This window comes from Artemia sp. Qi Xiang Cuo, chromosome 3 (genome assembly GCF_049724085.1).
Source record: "Artemia sp. Qi Xiang Cuo chromosome 3, ASM4972408v1, whole genome shotgun sequence".
NCBI lineage: Eukaryota > Metazoa > Arthropoda > Branchiopoda > Anostraca > Artemiidae > Artemia > Artemia sp. Qi Xiang Cuo.
Genome location: NC_142796.1, coordinates 60,062,061 through 60,080,243, shown reverse-complemented (window position 1 = coordinate 60,080,243; position 18,183 = coordinate 60,062,061). Strand labels below are relative to the sequence as shown.

Below are 18,183 nucleotides of genomic sequence, written 5' to 3'. Positions count from 1 at the left end.
AAAAACATGAAAATATTTCGTAATCTCCAGTAATTGAGAACCGACCATTGTGCTGTTTAATAATCCCTTCAACATTCTTAACCGTATCGCTGCCGAAGCCGAGGACAAAAAAGAAAGCAAATATAGTGTCTAAATAGTTGGCATCCAGTACAAAAAGATATGAGTCAAAATTGGACAAAATGGTTCCTAAATCAACTTCATCATTGAAAGACTTACCACTTATATTAAGTTCTTACAGAGATTTAGAATGAACTGAATTCATTAAGTAAATCAGATCTAGAATCCAATCCGCACTGAAGAAGCCGCAATCTTAATAAGGGATTCTTTAGTTTACATGGTAAAGATTCTAAACATTTGATATAATTATTAGACAAATTTAATGACCGCAATTGTGGAAGATTTCCCAGAGCATTGGGAAATGAAAATGAAGAAATACCCTGTTCAAAAAGATGACCATTAGTAAAGCTAACAGCGAATAGGTTCTGGTAATTGGGAAGTTCCAATATTATACCCATCACTCTTAACTAATCCTTAGCATCTGATTATCCAACATATATGTCCAATATTTCAAGTTTAGACGTAGCGTCTCTTAATAAGTTGTTTATCCCAGACCCGTAAGGGTTTGGAAAAACAATTCCAAAATGACCGAGATGGGGCTGAAGTTTGCAACCACTTTCATTATTAACTTTCTGGATATTCTTATAGGTATAAAAAAAAACTATTCACATATTGGACTATTTCTCCATGAACAATCACAGATTTTAAGGTCTATTATAATTTCTCTGTCGATATCACACATTGTAGCTCTAGCCTTTGATACGAGTTCAAGAGTTATAGAACCACAGCTATCATTCACAAACCTACGAGCATGAGCACAGTCAGTATCTGAAAAAATTACACTTCTCAGGTCAATTACTTTCACTGGAAAGTGCTCTTTCCAGTGAAACACAACGCATACCTCTTCTCTTTCGTTTTATCACGCCAAAGCACTCGCAAACATGATCAGATAATATTTCATTCAGAGACATGTGACAAACAGGCCAGTTTCTTATCATATTTGTAACTTGTACAGGTTCCCTTTCAAAGCATATCAGCATTAATTTATTACACAATGAAAGTGGAACATCACACAAAGATTACACCTTGGAGCTTACCAATACACTTAATGATAAATCTTGAAGTTCAGGAACTGAATTCTTTCAAGCTTTACAATACAAACAGTCTTCTTTAAACTCCAGAAGATATTTCATTTGACGAATTCCATACCTCGGTAAATCATCAAATAGATATAAATCTTTTCCATAAATCGCTTCGACAGCATTGCGATCTTTATGCATCATGGGTTTAATCTAAATGACGGGCTTGACCTCGATAAACCCTCTAAGGGTCAGAGTGTCGTTTACACTTTACCAAAGATGATTTTTTTTTTCTCTAACACTGTAAATATCAACGACGGCTAAAGAAGAACAATGAAAGTTAAAGAGTTACAGGAAAGAAAAAAAGACAAATTGATAGAATAAGTGCATTTCCAACGTCCAATTTAATTTCTTTATTATTGTAGGGCATTATTTCCATCAGTAATTCTCCTTTTGGTTCGATCTTATTCAAAATATGAAAATATACCTGAAGTCAACATTGGTGACTTCCAGCACTCCCTGTGGAATATAAAAGCGATATTTAGAATTAGTGATTAAGGGATGGTTCTCAAATTGATTGTTTCTACGTTTCATAGGAATGTATTTAAAAAGAAAGAAGTATTGATGAAAATGCAATATAAAAGAAGCTTCATCATTTGCTTAGAATATAATAATACAGGCAAAAATAACTTCTGAAGTTTGAAGTTTTGAATTTGTCAATGCTATAATAGTAGAAAAAAGAGCAAAATAAATGGAATTAACTCTCAGCTAGGTTTTTTCTTATTATTATTTGGACCTCGCTAGTTTTTATCTAGCAAAGCACTCCGCTAGTTTCTATCTTTTCGTTATTGCATCCTTGTTTTGAACATTTCGCGCGTTTGCTTTCCATTTTTCGTTTTAATGACCTTTTAACTCTTATATATATTTTATTGTGTTTCCTTGTTTTTTATCATGTTATGACCTATTTGTGTATTGTTTTTTCTTGACGAATTTGATAAAATGATGCTTAAAACAATAATAATGAATTTAACTTATTGGTTCTGATAGTTTCAATTTTGAATATATATTTTTTGCCAGGTTTACTGTACAATTGTTTTTAAAGTTTTTTTTGTGGGTCTCGTTTTCGTTTATTGACCCCGAAATCAAAATTTGGCCGTGCAGGGTTTATGACAGCGATTTTAAAATAAATGTCTTCTGTCAACTGTTCAAAATACTTTCGTTTTTAAGCACAAATGAAACTCTGGACTTTAGAGGTTTGAATGATTTTTCCCAATCTACGAGGAGGACCACTTTGGTTTTGAGAACTTGAAAGTAAAATTAGATGGTTAGGCAATGGACATCTTTGTTGCTGAGGGGCTTCCAACTTTGTCTAGTTGATGTACATAACATTGGTTCCTGACATGCACTTTAGGCTAATACAAATAATTTGTCTACATTTTCATTGTTTTTGATACATTTGAGAGTAAGAAAATTTGTCTTCACGCGGTAATGCAGCGCTATAAATTAAAATGCATCACAATGAAGTGGTTTTACAATTATTAGAGTAAAGAATAGCTGCAGCAATATGATTCTCAAAAATTTGAGTTAAATACGTAGTATTAATTAGTCTCTGTAAGACGATATTGGTAGTTTGAACCAGTAACGATGCTAACGAATAAAAAGCATAAAGTTCAACTGCCTGCATATTTTGTTTCTGGTACTTTGCATACATGAATTTAAGCTTCAACTGTCTGCAATATCAATGTAATATGTTCAAATATGAAACTGCCAAAAACGTTATAAGTTTGAAACAACCATAGAAAAATCTTCAAAAATTGCAGTTAAATCGACCGAAGTTAACCGTTATAAACCGAAGTTATGCATAAATCGACTGAAGATGAGACCAGGGGACAGAAAATATTCTTTTATTTTGGTGTCCTTAGTAATTTAAGTACTGTCCTAAGCACTTTGATGTCCTTAAGTAATTCCTGTTTGGAGTTAATTTATTGTAAACAAATATTTGTCGTTTTTTAAATGTAAATAAAGCGGCCCTATGCTACCCATATCCTAACATAAAATGACTAATTTGCTTAGACCTAGCTTGAATTTGTTAGAAAATCAAACAAACTACAGGTGATTTTGGATCTTGTTTCTAGTTAGCATTATGGGTATTTGCTCGTGATTAATTAATTAATATTAATAATATAATATGCTTAGGGGCGCCTTAATGCACATCTATTTTGATGAGCGAAGCATTTCGTCGCACTCATAGGTACCGGCGGGGGAGAGGGGGTCATGCCCCCCCCCCTGGAAATTTGGGACTACAAAGTAATTACAAGGAAACCAAAGGAAAGATAGCAGAATAGGGGAAAACCATGGAAAAAAATGTGTCTTTCCCCATTGCTGGCTGCCTGCCAATAGATTTTGACCCTCAATAAGGAAAATATAAATTATAATTTGTGAGTGAGTGACCCCTAACATTTTTCTATATGATTTGGTTGGAGCAAAAATAAAAAAATCATATTCTTCATAGTAATGAATGATGAATAACGATGCTTTTCAATAGCGAAAGTATAAGAGCCTAACTATTGATAATATTCAATTAAAGAATCAGCTTTTTATGGTGATTAATTAAAAAACTGTTTCCGCAAAATAAGTTTTTCAAAGAAAAGTAAAGAGCTCCATTAAACCAAAAATGAGCAAAAATAAAATCAAATATACTACCAAGCGTGAAACTACCACAAATCAGCATCGATAAGGAAATAAAACCCAAAACGAACAGAAATTACAATAAATAACCGAGTCAAACTCAAAACGAGCAGAAATTAACATGAGTTTGGCTCGAAACCCCCTATGTCTTCCCAAGGCCAGAACATAATTTGCACTTAACTCAAAAAAAAATTTAAATGTTTTTACTTTTATAACTTTAATAAATCAAACAATATTAAAATTTTGATTGCTAAATATCAGTATATGTATATTAAACTGACAATGCATATTCATTTGTATTTTTTTTCAGTAAAGTGCAAATTATATTCTGGCCTTGGGAAGGCCAGAACATAATCTCTGGATGGTTATTTCAAAATTTCGATTGGATGTGTCTGGATAAATGGTGGGCGTGGAAGGGGTGTTAGTTGCCTTCCAATCACTTTCGACTATTAAAAAGGTCTCTAGCCATTTCAATTTCCAATCAAAAGAATCCTTTTTGAAGTTTCTACGACGACACTCTCTATAAAACCGTATGTAACCCCAGGGCATAACTTACTAACTCTTGCCCTGAGGGCTGAGGGGGGGGGGGGGTGGTCAGCCTCAAAGACCTAATTTCCAGAAATTTCAACTACGTTGAACAAAATGGCTATCTCAAAATTTTGATCGGATGTACTTGGTGGAAAGATGGGCGTGAGAGGGGGTTTAGTTGCCCTCTAATCACTTTCGACTATTGAAAAGGGCACTATCCCTTTGAATTTCCAATCAAATGAGGCCTTTTTGAAGTCTACGACAAAGCTTTATATAAAAACCTTATATGCCCCCAGGGTATACCTTAAAACCCTTGCCCTGAGGGCTGTAAGGGAGTGCCCTCCTCAAAACATAATTTCTATCTGGAAATCAACTACGCTGAACAAAATGGCTATCTCAAAATTTTGATTGGATGTGTTGGAGGAAATGGTGGGTGTGAAAGGGGTGTTACTTGCCTTCCAATCACTTTCGACTATTAAAAGGGCACTAGCCATTCCAATCGAATGAGCCCTTTTCGAAGTTTCTACGGCAACTCCTTCGATACGAAGTGCCCTGGTCTAAAGGAAAAATAAACAATACATTGTGCCAACATAGTTCTTTACTTAGACAGCGCGATTGAGCTGCCTATCATCCTAAATATGTATTTCTTTATTAGTACTTAGTGCAGTTATTAGAATACAAGAAAGTTTGTATAATTATAGAAAACACAAGGAAAGCAACTTAAATCAGGGGTAATTTTGGTAAGAATATGCAGTCAACTTCTGCTTGCATTGCAAGAGTACCCATGAGCTGATATATGAAGCAACTAAAATCAGAAATGTTACCCCTGAACGGAATGCTGGGAGTTTCTGTATTTTCCCCCAGAACGGATACGTTTTTGTGTTTTATTATATTTTTTTTTTCAGGAGTGATTGTGTTAATATAGTTGTCACTTAGAAAAAGATTTAATTTTTTACAGTTATGAAGTATAAAGGTGTCAAATGCATTGGCTTGTGGTATTCAAAATTAAATTAAAAAATTTTATTTGATATTCTTAACCTTTGTTTTAATGTCTTACTTTGAACAAACTACTTTGATAATGCGTTACTTTTTATAAACACTGAGTCTAAAGGCATTAAATATTATGGTGTTTGATAACCAAGTTATCAAACACCACAAAACTGTCGATATTGTTAAGAAATATCCGTCCAACACCTCGGCATTGCTTAAGAGTTTTGAATGCTGGGAGTTTATATCTTAGTTTCTGCAAGTAGGCTATTGTTTTGTGTATTTTTTGTAATTACTTACTTCTTTCATTTTTATATACTTTTACTTTAATTGTCATACTTTCTCCATTGCCTTTAGAAAAAATGTTTGTTTCTAAGCTGCATTAAATAAAGAAAAAATTTTTCAACTAAAAGTAAGGAGCAACATTAAAACTTAAAACGAATTGAAATTATTATGTATATGAGGGGGGTTGCCCCCTCCTAAACACCTCGCTCTTCACGTTACAGTTTTTCGGCACTGTAAAAAAAGTTACTTATTGTTCTGTAACTAATTTTTTACAGCTATGAAGTATGAAGGTGTCAAATATATTGTTTTTTGGTATTCAAAATTAAATTAAAAATATTGTCTAAACAATTTGTATCTGATCTTCTTAATCTTAGTTTTAATGTTTTACTTTGAACAAACTACTTTGACTATGCGTTATTTTTTATAAGCACTGAATCTAAAGGCATTAAATATTTTGGTGTTTGATAACAGTTGTTCAAAACTGTCAATATTGTTAAAAAATATACATCCAGTGCTTTGGCATTGCTCAACAGAGCTGGATGCTGGAAGTTTATATCTTAGTTTTTATAAGTAGACTATTCTTTGTGTATTTTTTTAAATTAGTACTTTTTCGATTTTAATATACTTTTACTTTAATTGACATACTTTTTCATTGCCTTGAGAAAAATGGTTGTCTCTAAGCATCATTAAATAAAAAAAAGTTTTTCGACTGGGAGTAAGGAGCAACATTAAAACTTAAAACGAACAGAAATTATTACGCATATGACGGGGGTTGCCCCCCTCCTCAATACTTCGCTCTTCACGCTACAGTTTTTCGGCACTTTTAAAAAAGTTACATATATTGTTCTAATTAAACGACCCTTGTTCTTCAGGAGTCGGTTTTGAATAATATACCCAAAATCTAAACTTTATCGTAAGGATCGGGATGTCGTTAAAGGTACAACACCCGTCGTACGTGTACTGATTTATGTTCGTCTTAATTATTAGTGTTCCCCCTTACTTTCAGTTGATAGAACTTGTTTTTTTTTACTTTCTTATCATTTTTTAAAATAATGTCAGGATACCTGGCTCCACCTCCACGGAAGAACCCCCTTCCCATAGCAATATACTCTGAACAATTCAATCCTGGTGAAAATTTATCCCGGACAATTACCCTTAACATCTCTACGCGTAAAATTGAATCGGTAAAGAGAAAGCCAGACATAAAGAAATTAAAGAAATTTCGTATATGAATTCTGGCAAATTTACCCAGTGTAAAATTTTCCCTGAAAACTTCACCTCCTGGAAACTACCCTCTCCGTGGAAAATTCTCCCAGCAGAAAATTCGTCCTCCTCTCCCCACCCGGAAAATGTATGCATACTTCCCAATAACAAATGAAACAATAGAAAAATTTTATAACTTAAAAACCTTTCCCTATGGGCTGTAGGAGGTCATTTTATCTCAAAGAAATAGCTATTGGGCCTTTCAACTATGCAGAACAAAAAAGCTATCTCAAATTTCGATCGAACGATTTTGGGCATATAAGAACAATGTTGGCACAATGCACCCTTTATTATTTTTTTTCCTTTAGAGCAGGGCACTTCATATGGAAGGGGTCGTCGTAGAGACTTCAAAAGGAGCTCATTCAATTGGAAATCGAGAGTTCTAGGGTCCTTTTTAATAGTCGAAAGTGATTGGAGGGCAACTAGACCCCCCCCCTCCACCCCCATCACTCCCCCAAACACATCCAATCAAAATTTCGAGATAGCTACTTTGTTCAGCGTAGTCTAGTCCCAGATAGAAAATATCTTTTTGAGGAGGACACTCCCCCACAACCCTCGGGGCAAGGGTTTTAAGTTATGCCCTGGGGGTATATAAGGTTTTTATAGAAAGCGTTGTCGTAGAAACTTCAAAACAGGATCATTCGATCGGAAATTCGAAGGGTTAATACCCTTTTTGACAGTCGAAAGTGATTGGAGGGCAACTAGCCCCCCACTCCCAGTTTCCCCCAAACACATCCAATTAAAGTTTTGAGGTAGCCAGTTTGTTCAGCGTAGTTTATTTCAAGATAGAAAATGTATTTTTGAAGAGAGCACTTTCCAACAACCCCCGGGGCCAGGGTAGTAAGCTATGCCCTGAGGGCATATAAGGTTTTTATAGAAGACGTTGTCGTAGAAACTTCAAAAAAGGCTCATTCGTTTAGAAATTCAAGGGCTAGCGACCTTTTGAATAGTCAAAAGTGATTGGAGGGCAACTAGCCCCCCCCCCCACGCCCAGCTTTTCCCCAAACACATCCAATCAAAATTTTGAGATGGCATTTTGTTCAGCGTAGTTGATTTCCAGATAGAAAATATGTTTTTGAGTAGGACACTCCCCTACAACCCTCGGAGTGAGGGTTTTAAGTTATGCCCTGGGGGCATATAAAGTTTTTTATAGAAGGCGTTGTCGTAGAAACTTCGAAAAGGGCCCATTCGATTGGAAATTGGAGTAGCTAGTGCCCTTTTAATAGTCGAAAGTGATTGGAGGGCAACTAGCCCCCCCCACGCCCATCCTTCCCGCAAACACATCCGATCAGAATTTTGAGATATCCATTTTGTTCAGCGTAGTTGGTTTCCTGATAGAAAATATCTTTTTGAGGAGGACACTACCCAACAACTCTCAGGGCAGGGGTTTTAAGTTATGTCCTGGGGGCATATAAGGTTTTTATAGAAGGTGTTGTCGTAGAAACATCAAAAAAGGCTAATTCTATTGGAAATTCAAAGGTCTAGTGCCCTGTTTCATAGTCGAAAATGATTTGAGGGAAACTAACCCCCTTCTCTCGCCCACCTTATCCCCAAACATATCCAATCAAAATTTTGAGATAGCCATTTTGTTCCACGCAGTTTAAAGTTCAGGAAATTATACCTTTGAACAGGACACTCCCCCATAGTCTTCAGGGCCAGGGTTATAAGTTATGCCCTGGGGTATATTGGTTTTTATTGAAAACTTTGTCGTAGAAACTTGAAAAAAGGCTCATTCGATTGGAAAATCAAAGGTCTAGTGCCCTTTTTAATAGTCTAAAGTGATTTTAGGGCAACTATCCTCCGTCTGTCGCCCACCTTTTCCCCAAACACATGCAATAAAAATTTTTAGATAGCCATTTAGTTCAGTGTTGTGGATTTCCAGGTAGAAACTATGTTTTTTAGGAGGACACTCCCCCACAGCCATCAGGGCAAGGGTTTTAAGTTATGCCCTGGGGGCATATAAGGTTTTTACAGAACGCGTTTTCGTAGAAACTTCAAAAATGGCTCATTTGATTGCAAATTGAAACGGCTAGTTCCCTTTTTAATAGTCGAAAGTGATTGGAAGGCAACTAACACCCTTTCCACACCCACCATTTCCCCAAGCATATCCAATCAAAATTTTGAGATAGCCATTTTGTTCCACGCAGTTTAAAGTTCAGGAAATTATACCTTTGAGCAGGACAATCCCCCCAACGTCTTCAGGGCAAGATTTATAAGTTATGCCCTGGGGGCATATAAGGTTTGTATTGAAATCTTTGTCGTAGAAACTTGTAAAAAAAATATTATTTTTTTTACTTTTATAACTTAAATAAATCAAGTAATACTAACATTTTTATTAATAAATTATAATTATATTTACATTGAACTGTAAAAGCGAATTCATTTGTATTTTGTTCAGCAAAATGAAAGTTATGTTTTGTTCTTGGAAAAGCATAGGAGTTTCGAGCCCAACTCATTTTAATTTGTGTTTGTTTTGAGTTTGACTCGGTTAATTATTGTAATTTCTATTCGTTTTGGGTTTCATTTATTTATCGATATTGATTTCTGATAGTTTCACGCTTGGTAGATTATTTGATTTTATTTTTGCTAATTTTTTGTTTAATGGAGTTCTTTAATTTTGTTTGAAAAACTTATTTTGTGGAAAAAGTATTTTTTTAATTAATTTACTGAAAAAGAAGCAACAAATGAACATGGATTGTCAGTTTAATATATATATGCTGCTATTTATTCCTTAAATTCTTAATAATTTTTTATTTATTAAAGTTAAAAAAGGGAATACAATTAAAATATATTTTTTTTCAGATTTGTTTTGTTGCCCCTGTAAAAATAATCTTTGGCAGCGCAGTAGCGCTGCCAAATAAAGAGCGATATGGGCACAGTGTATTACTTTTTCTTTTTTCTTTTTTTTTGGACCAGAGTACTTCGTATAGAAGGAGTTGTCGTAAAAACTTCGAAAGGAGCTCATCTGATTGGAAATTGAAAGGGCTAGTGCCCTTTTTAATATTCGAAAGTAATTAGGACTTCTCAAGACCAGAACATTATTTGCACTTTACTGAAAATAAATAAATAAAAAATCATTAAAACTTTAAGAAATGAAAACTAATATTTGTATATTAAACTGAGGTCATTTTTTTTCCTCAGTAAATTGCAAACTATGTTCTGGTTTTGAGAGGGCATGGGGGTTCTGAGCACTACTTATGTTAATTTTTGCTCGTTTTGAGTTTGACTCGGCTATTTATTTTAATTTTTCTTCGTTTTGATTTTAATTTGTTTATTGATGATGGTTTGTGTAGTTTTACGCTTGAATGGTTATTTGAATTTATTTCTGCTCAATTTGGCTTAGTGGAGCTCTTTACTTTTCTTTGAAAAACTTGTTTTGAGGAATTAAGTTTTTGAAATTAATATATCAACAGACCCAAGCACCAACCGTTAAATAACAACCCTTCATCTTAAACTAAACAATCTTCAAAATGATCATTTAAGCTGACTATTTTTTTTTTTTTTATTAACAAATGGGTCACAAAAAAAACAACATACAAATATCCATATAATGCTAACAAAACAAAACTGCATATAATACCAACAATATCAAAATAGGTCCTGATGCATATTAACGTGTTTGGGATGACCCAAAAAAAAGGATCACTTCAACTACTTATACACTAATACACTACCTTGGGTAGTGTCTGACTCTCTGACTCCTCCTCTCCTCCCCCATACCTACTAAACAATTAATCAACATTCTAAGGATAATGCATTTTTTTATTTTACAGGGAACTTAAATGAATTCAACACTCATATTCTATGATTCATCATGCTTCCTTTCATGTTCCGCCCCTCAACACACTCAACACACAAGACAATTTTTCTCTTTTAACACTCACAAACATATACTCACTCCCAGATCAATCACCTTATCCGTGTCTACAATACTGGTTAAAACAAATACATCGCAAAGAAGCACGAAATTCCTCAAGAACCTTTTAGTTCCGCCGGAAGCCTGTTTCATACTTCAGGACCAATATACCTAATAGAAAATTTAGATCTGGTAGTAACTGGAACCGGCGTTCTAACTAATTCAACATTTCTAGTTTCATAACTATGGTCCCTTTCTCTATAAAGTTCCGAAAAACATGCAGGTAACAAATTAGAAAAAAATTTATACATAAACAAATTTACATAAAATTTAACCAAACCAAAGAATGGTAAAATTTTTAATTGGTGATACCTCGATCTTACCGAATTTTGGGACAAATCATTGGTCAAAACTCTTACAGCTTTGTTTTGTAACACAGGGAGCGGATACAAATGGCTAGTGAACGTCGACGACCAAACTGTAACACAGTACAGCAAATATGTATGAATAAGAGAAAAATATAACATTCTAATAACTTTTTTAGGAAAAAATTTTTCAGCTTCCGCAGAGTTCCAACTTTTTTGGCTAATTTAGTACTTATAAATGCAATATGATCTTTAAAACTTAGGCATTCATCGACAATTACACCAAGATACTTTACTGTACTTGTCCGTTTTATATTTCCATTTACTAACTTAATTTCTTCAATCCATGGATCGTAATTAGCACTTCTGTCATATAGCATGAAAATTGTTTTCTTCTGATTAATAAGCAGTTTGTTCACATGCATCCACCTTTCGGTTATCATTATTCCTCGTTTCATGCCATTTTCCAAATCCGCGTAGGTTTTCGCAGCCATTGTAAATTGAGTATCATGAGCAAAACTTGGAAGTATTCCTCGCAACGGGCCATCAGTGTACCTTGGAGTTGACAGTTGTTTGAGGCATCCATTTAAATCATTAATGTACACAATAAATAATAGGGGACCCAACAAAGACCCCTGTGGCACACCGTACTTTACTACCATCTCTTCTGACAGGACTGTGCCCAGCCGTACTCTTTGCATTCTTCCTTCAAGAAATGAAGCAATCAAGTTCAGACTTTTAAAACGAATTCCAGCATCTTCAAGCTTAGCCAATAAAATCTTATGATCAACACAGTCAAAAGCCTTCATAATATTTAGAAAAATTGAACCCACCTTTAACCCTGAATCTAGGCAATCGTTAACAAATGTTGTCAAAAATAATTAAGCATGCTCTGTAGACATATTTTTTCTAAAACCAAATTGAATAGAGTGAAAAAAAACATCTTTTTTCAAATAATCCATCCGTTGTCTATAAATATATTTTTCAAAAATATGAGATAATTTTGGCTGTAGAGACATCTGACGGTAGTTGTCCATATTTTCCTTATAACTTTCTTTATACACAGGATTAACCAAAGCACTCTTCAAGCAATTAGGGTACACTCCAGATTCAAAACAATGATTAAAAAGTTACAACAGATGACTAGATATAAGGAGGTAAATTTTTTGAACTATTTGAAAGGTTATAGAATTCATTCCAGCAACCAATTTTTTCATACATTTTAAGATATCCTCAAGTTCGTATGATCTCACTGGTTGAAGATAAATGGTTGTATAACTTGCTCCAGGAAGAAAATTCTGGTATGTACCAACAGCATTTATACACTCCACAGATGTCGATATTTTTAGACCTACTTCTGAGAATTGGGTACACAAGTTATTGGCTACACTACTATCCGACTCCCGCGGCAAATTACTAGGAGCTATCGGTTCACTTTTTGGGCTTATTACCGACTTAATCAGTTGCCAAGTTTTAGCTGGGCTTCCTTCATAATCTTTAAATTTTTCTGTAAGGTAGTCCCTTTTTGCCTTTCTTAAAAGACTTTTTAACCTTCTATTAAATTCTTTATATTGCTCTGTATCAGATGCTGAATGTTGAGTCGCGCACCTATTAAGCATCACTTGCCTTTATTCCATTCAGACTAGTAATTCTTTTGTGATCCAAGGTTCAATTGGCAACTTATATCTTTGTTTTGTCTCTTTGAACTCCAAACACTCTTGAAATAGTAATTTTATTTTTTCATACCATTTACCAAATTTGGTATCAATACTTTTACTATCCTGAAGAAACTCAAAATCTGCACTTTTAAGCTTCCGCTTAAACTTCAAAATCAAATTTCCATCCATATAAAGCATCTTTGGCACACTTTTATTCTTGTGGTTTGGACCAAATATTCCAGGTACAGATATTGCAACACCAAAATGTTCAGATGCACTATTAATAACTATTGTGGGTAATAAATAATTCATATTTACGAAAATATTATCAATTATAGACTCTGAAGTTTCTGTCACTCGTGTGCATATGTTAATTGCAGGATAAAAACCAAAACTTAACATTGTGTTAACAAAATGTGTTTACCTTACTATTTCTATCAACCATATTTAAATCAATATTGAAATTCCCACATATAAAACATGGTATTTTTGAACTTGGTAACTTTCCCAAAAATTCATCAAGCAGTTCGATAAACTCCTCAACATTATCTAAAAGTGGTCTTTAAATTACTACAACCATAAACTTATTATTTGCATAACTCACATCAAGAAGCATAAACTCAAATTTCATTTCAAAAGTAACTGCTAAATCTGGCCTAATCTGAGTACTTCAACCACTTTTTACACAAACAGCTAAGATACCACGTTTGGGTAGTTCCCTATTTTGCACGTGCACAATATAACCTTCTATTTTTAGTAAAGTAGAATTATAACCCTTAAGCCAAGTTTCCGTGAGGGTCAGTATATGTAGCTCAGTTTGAAGACAGCTCATCAAGAAACTCGTATGATGTGTTTATCCCTTGACAGTTCATGTTGTAGACTTTCATTTCTCTCATATTCTTCCACCAACACATCTCACACAGAAAAGCACACCGTGACTCCAAACATCGAACATTCTCACTTACATCATACTCCAGATGCGGAACACCATTTATCAATCCACACCGATCAAGTGGACTCCTTTCAAGTTCCCTCAACCTATTGGTTAAATGAATCATTATCAAAAATCAAATAAGGGCAAGAGAAAGTCAAAGGAGGAGTAAAGAATTACACTTTCTCCAAGTAACATCTACATCTGACAACATCGGAGGACGCATTAACTATCATAATGAAGTAAACATAAGAAACAAAAAATAAACAAAACAAAAAAACAAACCGGTCGATATGTATACGCATATCAACTCCCAAAATAAAACTTCAGTGGGCTTAATATGGCACACAAATTCATTTATAAGCAAAACAAAATTTAATAACATTCATAATTGATAACATTTCATACAACCTCTTAAAAAAATAATTTCCAAACACTATAAATAACTAGCTCAAAACCACCATTTACATTTTTAACGCTTTGAACCATTCAACCTATTCAACGTTACCACCATATTTAATAGAAAGAACCGGCGGTACCACGGGTGGTATCCAGCATTCAACACCTCTCTCCATCAAATATTTTCTTTTCACCACCAATTCCTTTCTAATTTGGCACACCTCTCTGTTAACATCATCACTAATAAAATCCGATATTCCAGACTGCAACTCTTTTCCTCTTAATTTCTTTGCATTTTTCATTATACCATATCGGTCTTTATAATCTGTAACTTTGATTTTGATGAAATTACTCGCTTCTTGTACCACTGAAAATGGAGGAATATTCTTCACTTCTATTTCTAATCCCTCATTCAGTACAATTTTGTACCGGAATCTAAACGAGAGTGATTTTTGGATCTACAATGGCAGCATTTTAAAGATTTATGATATATTTGATGTTACGGAAAAACCCTGTACAGTAATTACAATGAATAGGCATTTAAGACAACACTTTCAATTTCGCAATCCGAAGCAATATGATCAAACCAGTTCTACTTGAGGCCTTTGTTTTAGGGAATGGTTACCCAGAAGTTATTTCAAGCTCTTGTGTCGCCTATTCTATTTAAAATTTTCTCCGTTTATTAAGGGATGATTCCTACCCTGTCCAACCAAGGTAGCAACGAGAAAGACTTGCTACTCTAGCAAATTCTGAGGCTCTGTTCAGATAAAATGTCGCTAGGCAATAGCAGATACAAATATAACTTCACTGTTTTGCAAAGGTGTTTAGGCCCTTTGGTTAGTTCTTTTAGAAAATGATACTTTAGAGATCATTACTCGTCTTTTTGACTTGTAAACGAGTCAAATCACATTGAAAATAGCGGCCTATACTAACGTTTTAATGTTGAGATGTTAATAGAAATGGTTAATAGCTTACTTGAAATTGCTTGGTAAGTTTGCTTAGGCTATTTGGCTTATTTTTACATCACATGTGTATGCTCGGTAACTTTTCCAACTAACTCACTAATGAGATATTATACGTCATTTATATTATACTCTTATTTATACGTCTTTGAAAGGCAGTGTAGTCTCCGAAAATACCTACGAGATAGCAAAGAAATAGATATGTCTTTAACATCAGAATTTTACCCTGAATCCAAATATAGTACTCATATCTGTCAGTAATTCACTTTACCCCCTCCTCTTTAATGTGAAAATATATACCCTGAGTAATGAATTTTCTATTATTTTGACAAACTATTAAAGCAATTTAAAGAAAAAGAGTGACCTATAGAAAATTCAGTGTATATATGCAACTCAGGGTACATATTTGCATATTAGGATGGGCTCAAAGTTTATTTCCGACGCAAGTGAATATTATATTTGGATTCAGGATGAAATTTCGATTCTGAAAGTATGTATCTTAGCTATCTCATTAGTGAGTTAATCAGAAAATTTTACCCACTTTTTTTTACAATTTGTTATCAACCAGGTAGAACCATGACCCTTTTGGGAGACCCCTTATGAAATTTCACTTGTGGATATCACTAGAAAACTTGCCAACTCGTATTAATTACATATTTTGGATAATATTACATTTTAAGAATAAAATTCGTAGACATGCTATATTTTTAAGTTAACAAAAACTACGATCATTCCTTAAAAAAAGTACAAAGTGAGGAATGATCATTTTTCAATAAAACAAGCCTTTTAAACACATCTTCGGTAATTTCTGAAATCTGCTCCTCTGCTAACCCGAAAAGCTCTTACCACAGACAATAAGTATTTAATGCAAGAAGTATGTATTGTATACGTTTTGTCTGTGGTTCTTACGCAGTTGGACACAAGACGTAGGTAAAACAACTTTAATGCATCTAAATCGAAAAGAACTCGAGATGAATTGGATTCACTTATTCTTTTTATTTTTTATTACCATCATTTTCTTTCATTTAAGAATCAGCATCGGCACCAAAATCAATATTATGTAGCGGTCCAACTCAATTTGAAAAGCTATGATTTCTTCGATGGTCCATTTACGGCTGATGACCTTCTCTGAGTTAACTTCTCAGCATGGGCCTCCCCCAGGCCACTCAGTGCGTCCCCAGGTGGCAGATAGGGGAATGCCCTACAGATATATAGGATACCTCTACGGAGATGAGAGGTGCGGACCAAGGGAAGACCCAGTTTCTGAGGGTCTTGATATACAACTGGAACACCCTCACCCGGGGGACATAAATAAAGGTGGAGGAGGAGGATGGCCCCTCTGATGTGCACTTGGCAGGGCCCACCGGCGTGTGGACACGTTCCGACAGTCACAATCCACTCCCCCATCAATGCGTAAATTGTTGGTGATGCAGGATGCCATAAGGGCGCATTACCGGTAGGAGATATAGTCAGCCACTGCTAGAGACAGAGAGGAGTGGCTTACCGCTGTCCTGACGTCAGCAAAGAAACCCCTTTTGTCACTTTTATGATGATTATGAGCAAACAAATGAATATGAGAACTAGTGCTACCGCGTCCGGGGAAACCAACGATGCTACCCCGTCCGGGGAAACCGACGATGCTTCCGCGTCCGGGGCAGCCGACGATATGACGACTGCAAATTGCACGAATACCTCAAATTTGACAACTCTATCCTTGGAGGCCATTTTATCCCCTAAATTGACTTTATCAATTGGTCCCCGCAACATCAGATCACTTGCAAAACAAGGAAAAAAGGAACTCCTCCTGAGAGAGATAAACCGTTACAACTGGGACTTAGTCGGCCTATCCGAAACCCACCTCCCAGTCAACAGTGAAGAAAAACTTGGTGACGCTACTCTTATACTATCAGGACGCACTGGTGGGAAACGCCAGCAGGGAATTGGCTTCCTTCTCTCCAGTAAGGCTAGGAGATCACTAATCATAGCAACACCCATCTCTAAATGTCTGATCATGATCCACCTGAAAGGCTCGCGAGCAAATCTCACAATCATCAAGGTATATTCACCCGACTCTAGCAGAGATGATGAAGAATCGGAAAATTTCTGTCTTCAACTTCAGTGTTTAGTAGACTTCGTGACAAAAAAAAGATATAGCGTTTGTCATCGAGGACTTCAACGCCATTGTCGGTGACGACCCATCTGACAACGAGGACGTGATGGGTAAATTTGGCCATGGCCATCTGAACAAAAGAGGTGAGCGCCTAATCGAATTTTGCCGAGACCTCACCAGATGGAAGGACTTAGAATCTAATAGATTATATCCTCATATCTAGACGCTGGAAATCTTCCACCACAAACATAGTCACTTTGGCTGGCGGTAAATTCGATAGCGACCACTCGCCTGTTTTGACTTCATTTAAACTACGTCTAAAAATGGCCACGAAACTCTCCAGAAAGCCCACCCCCCAGATTTGGAGTAGACCTCTTAAAAGACCAAACTATCCGACCAAAATACACCGCTACTCTTTCCGAAAGAATTTCTGAACTCCTCTCTACATCCCCGCTAACTCTATCAAAAGATGACATCGATACTCTTGTGAAGATTAGCTCGTAGGTTATATGTGATTTCGCCCAGTTGACCCCGGGAGTCAAAATGGTGGACCAAAATCCTGGATCACGGATGAGATAATCTCACTATGCGCAGAAAAACGCAACCACATTAACAAATTAGATAGAAAAAGTCGGGATATGTACAAACGATTGAAGTGTGTGGTAGAGAAAGTCACTCGCCGAGCTCACCGCTCCTATATAAGGGAACAATGTGAGCAATGCGAAATGGCGTTCAAGAAAGGTGACACTCACTTCGTGTCCAGGTGAGTGCAAGAACTAACAAAAAAAGGGACTGAAAGCCTCTACCCTTATCGATAAAGATAGTAACCAGATCCAAACTACAGACGGGATCCGAACCAGATAGAAAGAACACTTTGAGAGCAAATTAAACTCAACAATCCTCCCAGATCCAGCGGTGCTTAGCAACCTCCCCGTAATCTCTGCAGACCCAAGCCCATCCCCACCTCGTACTGAGATAGAATTGGCTATCAAGGGTTTAGAGACAAACAAATCTG

The 18,183-nt window shown here is 35.5% G+C and overlaps 1 protein-coding gene across 1 annotated transcript in view; it reads left to right on the top strand.

Annotated features, from left to right (window-relative positions):
• Positions 1 to 16,631: 16,631 nt before the first annotated feature.
• The window catches only part of LOC148954354 (SUN domain-containing protein 3-like), a 30,000-nt gene continuing 28,448 nt past the window's right edge, over positions 16,632 to 18,183 (top strand). Inside the window, exon 1 of the mRNA XM_089086245.1 lies at positions 16,632 to 17,213. Within this exon, the coding sequence (XP_088942371.1) occupies positions 16,632 to 17,213 (582 nt within the window). The remainder of the gene's footprint in view (positions 17,214 to 18,183) is intronic.